The sequence below is a fragment of the Vipera ursinii genome (genome assembly GCF_947247035.1).
Source record: "Vipera ursinii genome assembly, chromosome: Z".
NCBI lineage: Eukaryota > Metazoa > Chordata > Lepidosauria > Squamata > Viperidae > Vipera > Vipera ursinii.
The window spans coordinates 53,645,287-53,664,756 of NC_139517.1; the positions used below are offsets into that span (position 1 = coordinate 53,645,287).

At 44.1% G+C, this 19,470-nt stretch overlaps 1 protein-coding gene across 1 annotated transcript in view; it reads left to right on the forward strand.

Moving 5' to 3' along the window:
* TRIP13 (thyroid hormone receptor interactor 13) overlaps positions 1 to 19,470 on the forward strand; it is a 46,550-nt gene that overhangs the window by 19,957 nt on the left and 7,123 nt on the right. The window contains exons 9-12 of the mRNA XM_083376416.1: positions 5,972 to 6,058; positions 9,963 to 10,069; positions 12,552 to 12,705; positions 12,974 to 13,086. Coding sequence (XP_083232542.1) covers positions 5,972 to 6,058; positions 9,963 to 10,069; positions 12,552 to 12,705; positions 12,974 to 13,086 — 461 coding nt within the window. The remainder of the gene's footprint in view (positions 1 to 5,971; positions 6,059 to 9,962; positions 10,070 to 12,551; positions 12,706 to 12,973; positions 13,087 to 19,470) is intronic.

The following is a 19,470-nucleotide window of genomic DNA, read 5'->3' on the forward strand; positions in this document are numbered from 1 at the left end:
ACTTTTGCTCTCCAACAGGATATGCCTAATAATGAAGGGAAGGGGGAGGGAATAAATCATACCTTTCCTAAAGAGAACAAAAGCTTAGTTGTTTTGGAATCCTAATCTCTAGAGTAGAGGGGGAAGAGGAGAGTTTTTTTGCTGGAGCAAAACCGAAAAATCCACCTCTAGAAATAAAGAAGAAAGAGATTGGGAAGGAAAACTGATAACAGAAAGAAAATAGGTTTGAGGGAGATTCTGAGGAGAGAGCTCTCCAAGTGAAACAGATGAAGATTGTTGATGGTAGAGTAGGGTAAGGCTGGAATGGACTTTGATGTAAATTACTCTTAGGTAAATTAGGTGCTCCTGAGCTTTCAGAAAGAGAACTTTGGGAGAAAAAAAATGGAGGTAGGTGGCTGAGAAACATTTCTGGAAAGGAATGAAACTAGAGGAGCATGGAAGAATTACTGCTAAATCTCTGAGCAAAATTCAAAGTGATATATCCTAGAAAGATAGTAAGACGTTTTATTGCAGAAATTTATTTGTCTCCAACGTATAGGTTTACCATAAGATTTTAAGTTTTATTTTATGGGACTGTTCCTGTTTAATTATTTCTTGTCACTTTTGTAATTAAACGTTATTGTTCTTAAACAAAACAAATAATTCTTATCTTTTTTCAACACTTTAACCTTTGATCCTCAGGTCCCACCCACTGAATCTGTGAAATTTATTATAATTTGTGGTATATCAAGTCCTAAATGTTTTGTGCCATTTTACGGTTTTAAACCTTAGATCTTATCCATGCATCTCAAACCTATTAAGAAGTGATGGTACACAGTTTTTCCATTCCACTTTATTATTATTGTTAAATATATTTGCATGTCATTGCAATGAATATAAAACAACCCCCATATAAAAATTAAAAAATATTACACAGCAAAAATAAAGGATAAAAGGGGACAAAATTAACAAACCAAAAGAAATTGTTATCCTCAATAATATAATAATCAACATTCATAGAAGTATGCCAGATCAATTCAGACCTATTATCACAATTTAGATGTTAAAGTAGGAAAGTATTATAAAACCTTTCAGATAGCAAGAGGTGGAGCTAACAATCTCAGGAGAAGAAACCAAACTTGAGACCTCCCATCTTTCTTTCACTCTATGGGTAGCCAGCCTCTCTCTAACAGTATTGGGGAAGCATATTTTCCATTATATCCCTTTAAAAAACAAATGAATTATTAATATTGCATATTTGAAATTTCCTCAGACTTAGAAAAAGCAATTAGAATCATTGTAGAAATAGAGTTTGAAAGAACAGGTTTAGTAATAGTAGAAGTGAATGGTTTATCATTATTTAGAACAGGCATCTAATTTCCTTTCCTTGTCATCATATTAGCCCAGTAATCTTAATATATTTGCATAATACAAATGGCCTGTAGAATAGTGAAATATTAAGTATTATTTTGCCAAATGGTGGCAAAGTCTTTATATAAGTAGGTCTTGTCTTATTTAAATTTCATTCAAATAGGCCTTTTGTTATATGTTATTGTTCTCCATATTTCATACTTGGTTTGATTTGTTTTTTGTATTTCTCCAGCAGCATTCTTTAATGTCTTTCACTGTTTCATCTTGGAAAGTTCCTCTAAAAATTGAGGCCTTACAGCATCCACAGAGTTCATACAAATCTCATCCAAGGCTGTTATCACTGATCCATTACAAGCAGTGACAGCCTTGGTCAGACTATTCAATAGGTGTTTCAGGAACAACCCCTAGTTTCCTCTGGAATATAAGGCTTTGGCTAACCAGTCAAACAGATCCTTCTTTACTGCAGGGAAATTAGTTACAGTACAGAGGGCTGCATAGTTAGGAGGGAAAGTTCTGCCCAAGATAAGAGACTGATATTTTCCAACATCAGTTCATATTGCCACTGCATAAACCAAATATAACATGTTACTCCACTATGAGTTTGGCATGCAGCATTCTGGATCAGGTCCATGGTGACTCAGAGAAAGCAAGATAAATTCTCTCAGAATGATCATTTGAAGGAACCACCAATTTATCCATGGAGTCAAGGATCTTGCATCTGTCAAGTGTAGTGTCCCTAAAAATCACCAGAAATTCTCTGACACCTGCAGCTGTACTGCTACCCTGTTCAAGCTTTGTAGCTGGCACCACCTTCAAAGCAAAAGAAAGGACATTTCCAAGAGAGAGCACATTCAAGTGTACCTGGGTATTGGTAATGCATCTAGTTGGTCCTGTCATTCATGATTAGATCATGGATGAGGAGAATCTTATTACAGACTAACATTGTATTAAATAACAAAGAGACCAAAATCAGTGAAGCTCTGAAGATGATCTTCAGGGTTGAGCACAAGAGGCTAGAATGCAACATTAGTACTAAATACTAAGCCAGTCTTCGCCAAGAGCTTTACTCCCTGCCTCCTATCATATCGCCCCATTCTTGTCGCTACTATGATGTCCAAAGCCTTCCCCTCTAGCCTTTTCCCCCTATAATTCTGTTTTAGCCATATCCAGAAGCACTCTTTTCACATATAATTCCTAATCTTACTATTCCTGCTCAGTTCTCATAAATGAGCTCAATCTCCTTAATTTACAAATTATTATAATAGTGAGAATTACTTTTTAACATATTTGATTTAGTACAGGCATATGTAAATTTCTTATGAACAAGACAACAGTCGTTAGTCACATATTAACAAAAAAAACCAGGAGAGAATTCTGCCAAAAACTGCTCTAATTAAATTTTAATGAGAACTAAGTAGAAACTGAAATCAGTAAATATAAACTTGAACAATATGTGGGATTTAATCTGTATAATTTCTTCCCTATAAAATAGGCCTTCTACACTTGCAGTTTAACTGTGTTTAATGTTAACCCCATTTAAAATAAGAAAATGTTACAATTAGTACACATAATAGGAAATTTATTGAAACCATTACCCTTGATAGTTTATGAACATGTCATAATAACAAAACACACACAGAGTGAGACTAATGTTGATGAGACAAGATAATCTTTTGTGTGTGTGTGTGTATTTTCATTCATATATGAAATTTTGGGCTCAATAGTGGTTGTAAGTTGAGGATTGCCTGCACCCACAATGTCTGGAGGCAAGTTGTTCCACTGATTAATTATTCTCACTTTCAGGAAGTTTCTCCTTAATTCTAGGTTGCTTCTCTCTTTGATCAGTTTCCAACCATTATTTTTCGTCCTTCCCTCTGGTGCTTTGGTGAACAATGTTACCCCCTCATCTTTGTGGCAGCCCCTCAAATACTGGAATACTGCTATCATGTCTCCCCTATTTTCTTTAGATTAGCCAAACGCAAGTTCTGCAGCCGTTCTTCGTATGTTTTAGTCTCCAGGCCTTTGATCATCTTAGTTGCTCTTCTCTGAATTTTTTCCAAACTCTCTATCTTTTTTGTGATATTGTGACCAAACTTGGTTGCAGTATTCCAGGTTTTATAAAGCAGTACTAATACCTTGAGTGATCTTGATTCTATGCCACTGTTTATACATCCCAGGATTATATTGGCTTTTTGGGATGCTGCTGCACACTGCTGGCTCATAGTTAAGTGATCGTCCACTAGGACTCCAAGGTCCTTCTGACAGTCACTGTTTTTAAGCCAGGACTTGCCCAGTCTGTAGTTGTACCTTTGATTTTTCCTGCCTAAATGTAAGACTCTGATTTTTCCCACATTGAAACTCATTTTGTTGGACAGGGCCCATTGTTCAAGTTTGTCAAGATCTTTTTGGATCCTGGGTTTATCTTCTGTGGTGTTAGCTACTCCTGCCAGCTTGGTGTCATCTGCAAATTTGATGAGTCCCCCTTCAATTCCTTCGTTTAAGTCATTTATGAAGATATTGAAGAATTGAACCTTGATACCTGGCTGCTTACTTCTCTCTGTAAGGATGTATTGCTGTTGAGGACTACTCGTTGAGTACGGTTTGCCAGCCCGCTACAGATCCATCTGGTGGTGACATTGTCTATTCCACCTTTTTCTAGCTTAGCAAGGAGTAGGTTGTTGTCTACCTTATCAAATGCCTTACTGAAATCTAAGTACACTATGTCCACAGTATTTCGCTGGTCTATTAGTTTAGTCACTTTATCGAAGAATGAAATAAGATTGGTTTGGCATGATCTGTTTTTGACAAACCTGCTCTGGCTACTGGTTATAACTTTCTTTGTTTCTAGTTGTTCAGAGATCTGTTTTTTTATTATCTTTTCCAGGATCTTCCCAGATATTGATGTTAGACTGATTGATCTGTAGTTTCCTGGGTCTGTTTTTTTCCCTTTCTTGAAGATGGGAACCACATCAGCCCTTTTCCAGTCCTCAGGTGTTTCCCCGGTGCTCCAAGATTTTTGAAAGATATGGTGCAATGGTTCTGAAATAACATCTGCCAGCTCCTTCAGTACTCTGGGATGTAATCTGTCAGGTCCTGGTGATTTATATTCGTCAAGGTCGGATAGGTGTTCTCTTACCATTTTCTTATTTTTATTTTTGTTTCTAGTTTGTCTTTTGTACTGGTTTTTTTGTATGTTGGGCTATGGTTTCTTTTTGTATGAAGACTGATGCAAAGTATGAGTTAAGCAGTTCTGTTTTCTCCCTATTTCCTGTTATTTCCTTGCCATCTTTTCTTTTTAGTGGGCCTGTAGTTTTCTTGACTTTTTTCTTGTTGTTAATATATTGGATGAAACTTTTTTTATTATCCTTGATTTCAGTTGCAACTCTTTGTTCATTCTGAGCCTTTGCTTTCTTGACTTCATCTTTGCATATTCTGGCTGTCTGCTGATAATCGGCCTTAGTTATGCGACCCTCTATTCGTTTTTTGTATTTGTCCTTTTTGTCTTTCAGTTTGTCAGAGAGATCTTTGTGCAGCCATGCTGGTTTCTTCTTGAATTTCTTGTTTTTCTTTTCCAGTGGTATTGTGCTGTACTTGGCTTTTATGATCACATTTTTGAGGGTTTCCCACCCTTCTTGGTTTGTTTTCCCCTTTAAGATTCTCATCCATGGGATCTTTCCTAGGTTATCTCTGAGTTTGTTAAAGTCAGCTCTTTTGAAGTTTAAGACTGGTTGGATTGTTTACGTGTAGTTCCCTCCTCCATTTTTCGGATGACAAAGTTGTCGGCTAGGTTGTTTAGGAATTTGTTTGATCTTCTACTCACTGCACAGTTTGTCCACAGTTGATATCTGGATAGTTGAAGTCAACCATTACTATTGTGGTATGCTTCCTACATACATTTGTTATATACATTTTATATATTTTTATGCTTCAAAGTGTTTTAGCTATAGGCTAGTAAAAAAAAGTAATATATGAAGAGCCTGAGTAGCTATTTTGAAATTTCTCATAAATTTCCCAGTGCTTATAACTGATTTCACATATAACATAGAGATTCTTATTGTATGTTTTTTTCTTGTTATCTACCATATGATTTATTATATTAATCTCAACACTGACACTACAAAAAGGCAGACTATTTCCCAAAAAAAGAATAAACCAGCAGAACAAATCAACAACACAATTCAGTCTTATTGCTAGTCAGCATATTACTTTTTTCTGAAACCAGGGTAGTCAAATAGATATATAGTATTTAGAATTGTAGTCACAATGAAGTTTATGTGTCAAGAAATAGTCATCAATCCAGGGTGTTAGGAATAGACAGTCTCCATTTATGCCTAGTCCTATGCTATTCTACAATTTTGTTTCTCCTTTGGCATGCTATAATTTTGGTGATTACTGAAATACAGAATCCTACATGTTCTACTTCTACGGGGATTTCCATATGTCTCTTCTTTGGGGGAACAGTCGTGGTTAAGATTCTACAAGTGAAACATATTGTTTCAGTCATGCAGAATTTGTGTCAGCAGCAAGTATGCAACCACATTGCCTTGAGAATAAACAATAATCAGGCAGGTGTTAAATTTTAACCCCTGTTAATATCAATTTATATACTACTTTTTTTTAGAGCGGCAAACTTGTTACAAAAATGTTTCAGAAGATTCAAGAATTAATTGATGACAAAGATGCCCTTGTATTTGTACTTATTGATGAGGTATGATTATAATAGTACTTCAATATTAAAATTGTTTGCACTAGAGAGTGTTTATACTATCTTACTGGTATACTGATTACAAAATTCTATGTCATTTATTTTTCTATTAAAATCCAAGCTGGGCTGTATGAAGGCAAAGAAATCAGATTTCAATTCTTGCAGGTTCTATTGGAAATTCAAAATCCATCTGTAGTATATGGGTTACATTTATAGTATTTTAAATCCTTAGGTTAAAGTCTGAATATGCTCATGATTCTGCCTGTGTTTGTTTGCAAATTTAAATATATATACACCTATTCATAAAAACTTTATATCAGATATATTTGCATAATATATTTTTAAACTGAATTTTAATTTATATTTATATTGCAGATAAATAGGCCACCAAACTCAGAATGACTTATAGTAGTTTACACATAAAAATAAATTCGGTTCAGTTTAGGCAGTGACTGACTGCAAACTAATTTTGAGTGGCTTACAACAAAACAAGACAAAAAACCCACAATAATGATAAAAAGAAAGCAAGATGTCAATTGTGGTTAACAACATCCATGCATACAAATATATTTAATACCCCCTCCCTCCAACCTTAGCCCAAGGTCTGGGAGAAGAGCCAGATCTTCAAAACTTTTTGGAAAGCCAACAGGATGAACCACACAGGTCTCTCAGGAAATCTCATTCTGGAAGAGAGGCATACTGATGACACTGAACCTTAAACCAGTGGAGCCAGTGGTTTTATCTAGTTAAACAGTAGGGGAGAAAGCATTTAGTCCTTTGGCATTCCACAAAGGAAGGACTAGAGAATCATGTCTATCATATAGTCCACAGGTCGGCAACCTGCGGCTCCGGAGCCGCATGCGGCTCTTTGAGCCGTCTCTTGCGGCTCCCAGCCGCCCGGTGCGCGCGCACCTCTTCCAACGGGCAGTGGTGCGCGCGCACCTCTCCAAATGGAGAGTGGCACCGCCCATTTGGAGAGGTGCACGCGCACCTCCCCGAATGGGCGGAGGTGCGCGCGCACCTCCCCAAACCTTTGGAGAGGTGCGCGCGTACCTCCGCGCGAATGGGCAGCGGTGCCGCTCTTTCAGGAAGCCCGCCGTGGCCCGTCTGTGAAGCTGCCGAAAGCGGCAGCTTAGCAGACGGGCCGCGGCAGCTTCCGCAAAGAGCGGCGCCCCTGCCCATTCCGAGAGGTGCGTGCGCACCTCTCCGAACGACCGGAGGTGCGCGCGCACCTCCCCAAACCTTTGGGGAGGTGCGCGCGTACCTCCGCGCGAACGGGCAGCGGGCCGCTCTTTCAGGAAGCTGTCGCTTTCGGCAGCTTCCTGAAAGAGCGGCGCCGCTGCCCCTTCGCTTTCGGCAGCTTCCTGAAAGAGCGGCGCCGCTGCCCCTTCGCACGGAGGTGCGCGTGCAACTCCGGTCGTTCGGAGAGGTGCGCGCGCACCTCTCGGAATGGGCAGGGGCGCCGCTCTTTGCGGAAGCTGCCGCAGCCCGTTTGCTAAGCTGCCGCTTTCGGCAGCTTCACAGACGGGCCGCGGCGGGCTTCCTGAAAGAGCGGCACCGCTGCCCATTCGCGCGGAGGTACGCGCGCACCTCCGGTCGTTCGGAGAGGTGCGCGCGCACCTCTCGGAATGGGCAGGGGCGCCGCTCTTTGCTGAAGCTGCCACGGCCCGTCTGCAAAGCTGCCGAAAGCGGCAGCTTTGCAGACGGGCCGTCGCCATCGGGCAACCGGGAACCGGTTCCATCTCATTTTTTAAAAAATGGCAGCCGCGTGCGTCCGCGCATGCGCAAAAAACCTTTTTGCGCATGCGCGTGCATGGACACACGCACGCGGCTCCCTCTTTTTTTAATTTGTGATGGAACCGGTTCCCAGTGGCTCTTTTTCTTTTTTAGGTTGCCGACCCCTGATATAGTCCAACACTGATTGAAACTGTTGCAAATGAAGAGAATCACCATAAAATAATGTTTCTAATCCCTGGAACCAATTCAAAAGAATATTGTATATCAAAAGCCATGAGAGATCAAGGGGCCCAAGAATTGATGCACTAGCTCCAGCCTAGTTCTGCCATAGGTCACCTACAAATATCTCCAAGGATACCTCCATAATAAATCTGGCCTGAATGTGCTCTAAATTCATACTATACAAAAAAACAGGAAGAAATAATAAAATAATAATCACTTAAAACATATAAAGATGCATATAGGTGATCCTCCACTTATTTATTTATTTATTTATTCGGTTTATATACCGCCCTATTCCCAAAGGACTCAGGGTGGTGTTCTGTACCAGCCTGCTACCGACCTTGCAGAAAAGGCAACCCCTTTATAAACGACAAGAGGCTGGAATACGTCTGCCAAATTTATTACAAAAACAAACAAGACACGTACCAAGATACAGGAGCTTTGAAACACTATCTGAGCGGTTGCTTTCAGCAAACCAGCCCTCCCCAAACATTCCCTTTATAAAGAGTTCAGGGCGTGGCCTCTCTTTGCCTCCTTCCGAGAAGCCCCACAGCCTTCCTCTGTTTGCTCCTACTTGACTGCCTCCTGTGTCGGGCGTCCTTGAACAGGGCCAGCTGTGGGTCATCTTCATCCACACTGTCAGGCTCACACAGCTGGGTCTCCATGGTTACCAAGTGGGAGGGACCTGCCTGAGGGCTATCATCAGCAAGATCTTCAACACCCCCCTCCTCCTCTGAGTCGTCGTCCGACCCAACTGCCGAACCCACAGGCTGACCCTGAATCACAACACTATCCCGCACCGCAGGGCCCTTCCCCCGGGGCTGCCGATCCGGATGCGGTCGGGATGGGAATTGTTCATGAAAAGCAGTCACCAACGCAGGGGCATGAATGGCGGTCGTGTCTTCCCAGGTGAAGTCCTCTGGTCCGTAACCTTTCCATTCAATCAGGTACTGGAAACGACCTTTCAGCCAACGGGAATCCCTGATGCTGGCGACCTCGTACTCGGGGGTGCTGCCTCCATCACGAGGTCCTGATGGGGGAGGTTCCGCTCGGCTGAGTGGACAAGCCGGTTGCTCGGGGACCAACAGAGACTGATGAAAGACTGGGTGCACGTGCAGGGAACGTGGCAGAGTTAAGCGATAGGCGACCGGATTGATGACAGCCTCGACAGTGAATCCTCTAGCAAGAGGCTGAGGTGGTAATCAGTCTGAACAGCCAGTAGAACAATCAGGCATTTGTGGAAACTTCTAAGTTTGAGAACATGAGTCTGGATTCAAATGTGGGAGCAGATTCTGGCGGGCTGCCTAGCACTAGAACAGATAGCTACCAGTTTTACCTAATTAACCCACATTAGCAACTGGAGTTATTTGAGAACAGCCTTTAGCTCCTTTCTGTTGGAAGCCAACTCTCTATTGACTTACATTTGTACAGGTAGTCTCCAGGTTGTTTATTTGTTTAGTGACAGTTCAGTTAGGATGATGCTGAAAGAATGGACTTACAACTGATCCATACACTTTTGATTGTTGCTGCTGTGGCAAGGTGGAAGCAAGCAATAAAAAGGAACCTTCAGTCACATGAAGACACTTTTAGGGTGGCCTTAGCTGCAGCTACACCTTTGTAACATGCTGCTCTCTGCTCTGGTCTTGGAATGTACATGTGTTCTGCTTGGGGAATTCTTGCCTATGAAAGCACTATATAATCTGGGTCTGCTCAGGGGAAAGCACCATTGCTGCTCATTGGTCTCCATGGCGAAGTTTGGCCAACCTGGCCAGGCCTTGGGTGGGAGAGGCAACGTTAGGGCTTGGTTGTAGGACTGACTGTGTCTCCCGGAGGTAGGATATAATTTTTAAAGAAAGAATAGAAATGACACATTGCTTAAAAGGTCAGGCAGAATTCTCTTTTTTAATTGCTATTCAAAAAATATATAGCAACCTTTTTTATTTTGCAGGTGGAAAGTCTCACAGCTGCTCGTAATGCTTTTCAAGCAGGTACTGAGCCTTCCGATGCCATCCGTGTTGTAAATGCTGTACTGACACAAATTGATCAGATCAAAAGGTAAGCATTAATCATTATCATTTATTATAAAAGGTCAGAAATAAAATAGGACTATCTTAAGGCAAAAAAATATTCCTTTCAGAGAAACTTCTGAAAATTATGTATATTTTAGAGAATATAATTACTAATTATACAATTTTATTTTTTAATTATATAATTATTATAATTATATCAAACAAAGCAACTAATTTTCAGAGTTGATTTAAAGTTGTCAAACCTAATTTGATCTATAACTAAGCAGTAATTTGTTCTGTAGAAACAGTGAGAAGTTTTATATACTCAAATACTTTCTTGACGAATGAAAACTTGTCTCATGTTTAAAAATTCTGTGGTTCAGAATGGCTGCAAAAGTTGATAAGAGTTAGCAGAGATGGCAAAATTGACTGCTGTGATTAAAGAAGAGAACACAATTATTTTTGTTTCTACTTGGAAACTGCTTTTGGACTTTGTGCTTGAGGTGGAAAAAATGAAAGTTTGATTTTGGGTTTCGCTGGTCAGCAACCTAAAACAGCAAAAGACCCACTCGGAACCGGTTCCGTCACACACACACAAAAAAGTGGGAGCCGCAAAATGTGCGCATGCGCAGAGCAAAGCAAAACATGCACCACCCCGATGCCCGCACTGCATCCTGAGCCGCACGCACCTGTCACTGCCCAGTGCAACCAGCTTACCAGGGGGGACTCGCAGGCCGAGATGACCGCAGAGGGCTGCGTGAAGATGAGGAAGGAAACAGCCTTACAGAGGATCCCGCCCGAGCCCCCCTCGGAGGCAACGTGCCCTTCCCCAGCTGAAGGAAGCCTCGCGAGCATCTCCCGCAGCACAGCTCCCCCAAGCCAGGAGGCACCAGCACGGCGGTGGGTCTCCCTGATGATGGGCAGTGGGTCGCGGCGGCGCCTTCAGCCCGGGTGCCGCCGGAGCCACGCCCTGCTCCTACCCCCGGGGCCTCCAAACCTCTGCATTTGACGAAGGCAGCAGCTCTCCAAACGGGGAGGTGGAGGTTTGGAGAGCTGCTCAGCTCTCCAAACCTCCACCTCCCCATTTGGAGGGCTGCTGCCTTCGTCTGCATTTGAAAGAAACACGGACAAAACACGGATGAACGCGGCAGCTCTCCGAACGGGGAGGCGGAGGTTTGGAGAGCTGTGCAGCTCTCCAAAACTCCGCCTCCCCGTTCGGAGAGCTGCTGCGTTTGTCCGTGTTTCTTTCAAACGCGGACAAAAGCAGCAGCTCTCCAAACGGGGAGGCGGAGGTTTGGAGAGCTGCACAGCTCTCCAAACCTCCGCCTCCCCGTTTGGAGAGCTGCTGCGTTCATCCACGTTTGAAAGAAACGATCAGCGCTTTCTGCATTTGGGACGAAGACTCGAGATTCCGCTTTTGTCAGCCTGCACTGATCTCACCCTCCTTACAGTCTCCCTCTTGAGTCTTCGTCCCAAATGCAGAAAGCAAGCTGAAACAAAGAGAGGGAGACTGTAAGGAGTGCGAGATCAGCATGCGCAGAGAAACACTGAATCTCGAGTCTTCATTCCAAATGCTTGCCTTCTGCAACGCAAGCAACTGGGGTGGCTCAGCAGAGGGAATGGGCATTTCTCCACGCCCGCTGATCAGAGGGCACGGAGAAACACCGAATCTCATGTCTTCATTCCAAATGCAGAAAGCAAACTGAAACAAAGAGAAGGAGACTGCACTGGGCCACCCAAGAGCAACTGCCGCCAGCGGAGCAATTGCCCGCTCCTTGGGGCTCGCTGCTGCCATGAGAACCGGCACGGGGATTTGTTTCTGCGGGGGAGGCAGAGGCTGACGGAGATGCGGCAGACATCCAGTGTCTCTCGCCACCGCTACTGTCGTTGGCTTCTGCTAAGGCCGAACCTGGGCAGCCTCCTCCACCCCCAGCAGTGACCGACCCACTCACTGACCAACCCACTCACCTTTCCAGCAGTCCTCCTGTCTCTTCCTCCGCTGCCGCCTTGTGCAGTCTGAGGAAGAAAAGAGGTTTGTGGGCAGTCCCACAAACCAAAGAACTTCAACCAATCAATTCAAGCTTCGCAAGTTTTGTTTTCCCATGAGAAGTTTGAATTGATTGGTTGAACTTTTTTAGTCCCAAGGTTTTTTTTGTTTTTGTTTTTTGTTTTTGGACTGCACATGGAACAGGACTGGGAGCCGCAAGGAGATGACTGAAAGAGCCGCAGGTTGCTGACCCGTGGTTTATTGTTACAGAAATCATTAGTATATATTATTATATAAAAGTAAAAGTTGAGATTTTATGTTACTCCCTTATTCTACTGCATCAAAGAGTCAAAAGTCAGTACGTTTCTTTTTCTTTTCTCTGTTAACCTACACTTTTCTCTTCCCCTTTTCCTCCCTTATTTTCCTCTTATTTTCATTTTTTGGTACTTCTGTATTTTATATTTTGATAAACTATTTGAAGCAGAATTTTTTCTGTATTTCTTAAATATGAAGTGACATTCTTGCAATTGTGATTTTAAAGGTATCCTAATGTGGTTATACTGACGACTTCAAATATCACAGAGAAAATTGATACTGCTTTTGTAGATAGAGCTGATATTAAACAATACATTGGGCCACCTTCTCCTGCAGCAATATTCAAAATCTATCATTCTTGCATAGAAGAATTAATGAAGGTAATTTCAGTACTCTTAAAATTCTCAAAGCTTAATTCTTATCCTTGAAGGCATTATATTTAAATTATTTTTATTTTTATTCTTGATAATGTATGTTTTCTGTTTATTTAACTTGGATAAGGAAGCAATGCCCATTCCTTTTTAATAACTTCTTTGCTTTAAATGTTGTCTTTATATTTATTGAATTGTGGTTAGCACTTTTTAAATAACTGATTTTTAGCTTGATATATATATATATATATTTTAAATAAAAACTTTTTTCCCGAAGTGCCAAATAATATATCCCCGTCAGCAGTTGTTAACACTCCGTGAGCTAGAGGTGATTGGTTACTTAGAAAACGACGTGTCAAAATTAAGTCTACTGTTAAAAGATATTTCAAGGTATATATTAGTGCTTAGTTTTGATGACTTTTTGTTTTGTTTTATGCTTCTTTGTGATTATTGTTCCATAAGATTAAACGTGTTTTCAGAATCGAATAGCCAAGATCTCACATACCAGATAGTGCCAAATCTGATATACCACCCTATGTCTTTGCTACACAAATACTAATACTAATACTAAATAATAACAACAACAACAACAACAACAACAATAATAATAATAATAATAATAATAATAATAATAATAATAATAATAATAATAATGTTGGTAGGGACCTTGGAGGTCATCTAGTCCAACCCCCTGCTCAAGCAAGAAACCCTATACCATTTCAGACAAATGGTTATCCAGTCTCTTCTTAAAAACTTCCAGTGTTGGAGCACTTCCACTTCTGGATGCAGGTTGTTCCACTGGTTAATTGTTCTAACTGTCAGGAAGTTTCTCCTTAGTTCTAGGTTGCTTCTCTCCTTGACTAGTTTCCATCCGTTGCTTCTTGTCCTGCCTTCAGGTGCTTTGGAGAATAGCTTGACTCCCTCTTCTTTGGGGCAGCCCCTGAGATATTGGAACATTGCTATCATGTCACCCCTCGCCCGTCTCTATTAAATTACACATAACCAATTCCACCCCTCTACGCTCTGTGCATGTCCAAGATGGCTGCTCGCTGGTTTCTGAGCTCTTAGTGTGGAGCGGTTTTTGGCTCTGCTGGGTCGCATGGGGCTTTTTGCCATCGTTTGGCCCCTGTTCAGTTGGTGGAGCTGTCGGTGGAGCGTTGGCGCCCTCCCCCGTCGGGATACAACCCGGAATGACAGAGGATGGAGGAGGAGAAGTCAGAGAGGTTGATGTCTAGCTCGCCAGTGAGAGGACGCTGGCGGCTGGGCAGGGCCGACTCGACTGTGTCCCTGCTTGTTCGAGCCGAGCGGAGCTCGACTGTGTCCCTGCTTGTTCGAGCCGAGCGGAGCTGGGCCGAGTGATTCTGTGCCGGAATTTGGACTCTGCTTGTGCTTGTTTGTTTTGTTGAGACCAGGGTTGTGGCAGGGGGGAAGGGGGCTTTGATGTCGTTTCTCCCCCCCGCCACTTGGTGAGTTCGGCTCCGTGAGTGCGGTGGACCTGTTGGCATTGTGGTCTCGGCTATGGGGTCTGCTGCTGCTGTTGCTTCCTTGCCGCTGCAGAGGTTGCAGCTGCCCTTGTTGCCGTGCCTGAATCCTGTTGTTTTGGGTCCGTCGCCATTGTCATCGGGCTGCCTTCCCTTTTTTTGGACTTGTCATAATTTGTCATCACCACTTTGTCATCACCACCTTATGGCTTTTGCTTTCGCTGCCACTGATTACTGTTACCACGATTGTGGCTGTGGGACCTGCCACAGGCTGACTGAACTCTGCATTTCCATCTGCTGGCACCCTCCATTGTCTGATGCTACCGTTTCCCTCTGTATGCCAGCGTACACTTTTGGAGAACTTTACTCGCTGCAAGATTCCCCCCTCTCGCAGGAGCGTCCATCTGTCTTACATAAGATCTTTCTTGATGACGGGTTGTAGAACCCTGAGAGATGGCATGCTTCAAAGAGGAGTCTGAGGGGATTTTTATCGAGATTTTTATATAAAATTTTAAGGGGATCCAGGAGGGGGGAGGCCCAAGGGATCCGGAACGAACTTGGGGGAGTTTGACCCGGACAGCAGTCCAGGCCATCGGATGGTCGTGGGGGGGAGTAGGGGTTTGGGGTGGACTCAGTTCCAAGTGAGGAGGGTCTTCCTATTTTGATGGTGATTGGGAGGGGCAGTGAGTGTGGGAGCAGAGGGCTTTATCGCAGTTGGGGAACAGGCCACCGCTGTCTTCAAGTGGTTGCCTGTTCCCGCCCTTGTAGCTCTTCTTGCTCCCCCGGGGGGCATAGGATTGCAGGACCCTGGGCTCAGGTTGGTTTATTTCAATGCCAGGTCTGTGGTGAACAAGGCTCCCCTCATACATGATCTTATTGAGGAGGAGAAAGCGGACCTGGCCTGCATCACGGAGACCTGGTTGGGCCAAGAGGGGGGTCCCCCTCAGAAGTATGCCCACCGGGCTTCCGGGTGCTTCAGCAGCCGCGGGCCCAGGGCAGGGGTGGGGGGGTGGCGGTTATTATTAGGGAGAGTCTTTGTCCGCGAGTGGCCACTGTCCCTCAGATAGGCGGGTGTGAATCTCTCCTTTTGAAGTGGGGTCCTGGAGTTCAGTTGGGCCTATTGATTACGTACCTGTCTCCCAGCTGCGTGTCATCGGCCCTGCCCAAGCTCCATGATGTCTTGCCCGGGTTGGCAATTGAGTTTCCCAGGCTTATAGTTCTGGGCGATTTCAATCTGCCTTCCGCAGGTGAGGCATCTGAGTTGGCTCGGGAGTTCATGGCTTCCATGACAGCCATGGACCTGACTCAAGTAATTCAAGACCCGACCCATAATGGAGGGCACACACTCGACCTGGTTTTTATCTCTGGACAGTGGATTAATGATCTGGGTAGGGGGGATTTAACCATCCAACCCCTGTCATGGTCCAATCATTTTCTCCTCCGGCTAGACTTTCAGTATGTCATCCCCCGCCACTGGGAGGCGGAACCGACCAGGTGGTTCCACCCCAGGCACCTGATGGACCCTGAGAGGTTCCAGACGGAGCTTGGGACATTTCCTGCTTCCCTTGCCCACGACTCTGCCGAGGCCCTAGTAGAAGCCTGGGAGAGGGCGGCTGCTGGAGCCTTGGATCGAGTTGTGCCTTTGCAGCCTCTGACCCGGTGCAGATCCCGGGTGGCCCCCTGGTTCACTGAGGGTCTCTGAGAGATGAAGTGCCGGAAAAGACGCCTAGAGAGCTGTTGGAGGTCCAGCAGATCCGAACCTGACCGAACACAGCTAAGAACTTATCTTAAGTCTTACCTAGTGGCGTGTTTACTTTTCCGCTCTCATTGCGTCCGCAGATAACCGCCCAGCCGCCCTGTTTAGAGTGACCTGCTCACTGCTTAATCAGCGACCAAGGGATGACCCCTTGCAGGGTAGGGCTGAGGAATTTGTACAGTATCTGCAGTACAAAATCGCTCAGATCCGGACTGGTTTGGATTCCGACTGGGTGGAATCCGGCGGAGTGGTAAGGATAGGTCTTGGTTATACCATTTGGGGTGAGTTTGACCCTGTGTCTTTGGATGATGTGGACAGGATTATGCGTAGACTGAGCGCTACAACTTGTCTATTGGACCCATGTCCCTCCTGGCTGGTTTCGGCTGCCGGGGAGGTGACAGGGGGCTCTCTCCAGGCAGTTGTCAATGCTTCATTGATGGAGGGTGTTTTCCCCTCCGCCTTAAAAGAGGCGGTGGTGAGGCCCCTTCTCAAGAAGCCTGTCCTGGACCCGGCCTCCTTGAATAACTTGAATATCGTCCTGTCTCCAACCTTCACTTTGTAGCGAAGGTTGTTGAAAGTGTTGTGGCGCATCAGCTCCCGCAATTCCTGGATGAAGCTATCTAGACCCATACCAGTCTGGTTTCAGGCCCGGTTACAGCACGGAAACGGCATTGGTCGCACTGGTAGATGATCTCTGGCGGGCCCAAGACAGGGGTTGTTCCTCTGCCCTGGTCCTACTTGACCTCTCAGCGGCTTTTGATACCATCGACCATGGTATCCTGCTATGACAGCTCGAGGGGTTAGGAGTGGGAGGCACTGTTCTACGGTGGTTCTCCTACCTCTCGGGCTGCTCGCGGTTTGTATTGGCAGGGGGGTAGAGATCTACTCCTAGGCCCCTCACTTGTGGGGTGCCTCAGGGGTCGGCTCTCTCCCCCCTCCTGTTTAACATCTATATGAAGCTGCTGGGTGAGATCATCCATGACTTTGGGTGAGGTATCATCAATATGCAGATGATACCCAGTTGTTCATCTCCACCCCAAGCCAACCCAGTGATGTGATGCGGGTCTGGATGGGAAGGAACAGGCTCAGGCTGAACCCCTCTAAGACCGAGTGGCTGTGGATACCGGCATCTTGTATTGTCCAACATGTTCCATCTCTTTTGATGGGGGGGAGGTATTGCCCCTCTCAGAAAGGGCCCGCAACTTGGGTGTCCTCCTGGATTCACGGCTTAACTTGGAGGATCATCTAACTGCTGTGACCAGGGGGGCCTTTGCACAGGTTCGCCTGGTGCACCAGTTGCGCCCCTTTTTGGAGCGAGATGCCCTATGCACGGTCACCCACGCCCTTGTCACTTCTCACCTGGATTACTGCAATGCTGTCTACATGGGGCTGCCCTTGAAGTGCACCCGGAGGTTTCAGTTGGTGCAAAATGCGGCTGCGTGGGTGCTTATGGGAGTTTCTTGATACTCCCATGTTACACCACTCCTGCGTGAGCTGCATTGGCTTCCGGTTGCCCTCTGGGTGCGATTCAAGGTGCTGGTAATTACCTTTAAAGCCCTACATGGCTTAGGCCCGGGGTACTTGCGAGAACACCTGCTGCCATTGTCAACCTCCTATCGCCCAATTCACTCCCACAGAGTCGGCCTCCTCAGGGTTCCATCGGCTAAGCAATGCTGGCTGGCGACCCCCAGGGGAGAGCCTTCTCTGTGGCCACGCCAACCTCTGGAATGAGTTGCCTCCGGAGCTGTGGATTGCCCCTGACCTTCGGTCCTTCCGCCGTGACCTGAAGACATAGATGTTCCAACAATCAGGGCTGGACTGACTATAGTTTTAAAATTGGTTTTATTGGGTTAATTGTTATGTATTTATTACATTTATGGTTTAATTCTTTTTTAAATTTTGTATTTGATGTTTTTTAACTTTTTATTGTTGTGAGCCGCCCTGAGTCCTTAGGGAGAAGGGCGGCATATAAATTCAAATTCAGCAACCATTCCTTATATGTTTTAGCCTCCAGTCCCCTAATCATCTTTGTTGCTCTTCTCTGTACTCTTTCTAGAGTCTCGATAACTTTTTTACATCGTGGTGACCAATACTGGATGCAGTATTCCAAGTGTGGCCTTACCAAGGCATTGTAAAGTGGTATTAATACTTCATGTGATCTTGATTCTATCCCTCTGTTAATGCAGTTTAGCACTGTGTTGGCTTTTTTGGTAGCTGCAGTACACTCCTGGCTCATATTTAAGTGATTGTCCACTAGGACTCCCAAGATCCCTCTCACAGTATAGTATACACCTATACTATACCTGTGCATTTGGTTTTTCTTGCCTAAATGTAGAACCTTACTTTTTTCACCATTGAATTTTATTTTGTTAGATAGCACTCAGTGTTCACATCTGTTCAGATCCTCCTGTATCTTAAGCCTATCTTAAGAGTATTGGCTATTCCTGCCAGCTTGGTGTCATCTGCAAATTTGATGAGTTCCCCATCTATCCCCTCATCCAAATCGTTGATGAAGATGTTGAAGAGTACTGGGCCCAGAACAGAGCCCTGGGGCACCCCACTACACACTTCCTTCCATGTAGATGCAGTTCCATTGAGGACCACACACTGAGTACGGCCTGTAAGCCAGCTACGAATCCATCTGGTGGTGATGCACATTTTTCTATCTTATCAAGTAGTAAGAAGATGGATCGATTATATTCAGAATAAATATGGGACTAAAAAGTTTCATTTAGCATATGAATAAGTGTTAGTATTATAAGATGTATTATTATTTAGTTATTATTATTTAGTTATGTTTAAGGGAAGTTAAAGTGCGATAGAATTTAAAGTGGGTTTTTTTTAGTTAGTTGGCATATTTTAGCTTAAGTTTGTAAAAGTTAATACCCTGTATTCAGCTCTGGGAAGTCGGGGGGGAGGGGAAGGGAGGGAGTTTATGTTTTTAAAATGTATTTTAAAACTTTTCAATAAAAAAGTAGTAAGTTGTGATCTACTTTATCACTGAAGTCCAAGTAAATTATATCCACAGCATTCCTCTGGTCCACTAATTTTGTCACTTGGTCAAAGAATGCAATAAGATTTATCTGGCACAATCTGTTTTTGACAAGCCCATGTTGGCTTTTAGTAATGACTTTGTTTGCATCTAGTGTTCACTGATTTGTTGTTTGATTATCTTTTCCAGAATCTTCCCAGGTATTGAGGTCAGGCTGATAGGTCTGTAGTTTCCTGGGTCTACATTTTTCCCTTTTTTGAAGATGGGAACTACATCAGCTCTTTTCCAGTCCTCTGGTAGTTCCCCAGTGCTCTTGGATCTTTGAAAAATATAATTCAGTGATTCTGAGATCACATCTGCCAGTTCCTTGAGAGCCTTGGGGTGTAATCCATCTGGTCCTGGTGATTTGAACTCGTCTAGGCTGTACAGGTGCTCACTTACCATTTTCTTGCCTATCTTAACTTGCGTTTCTATTCTGTTTTTTATGGCACTGGTTTTGGTAGGTTGGACTGTTTTTTCCCTTTGTAAAGATGCAAAAAACGAGT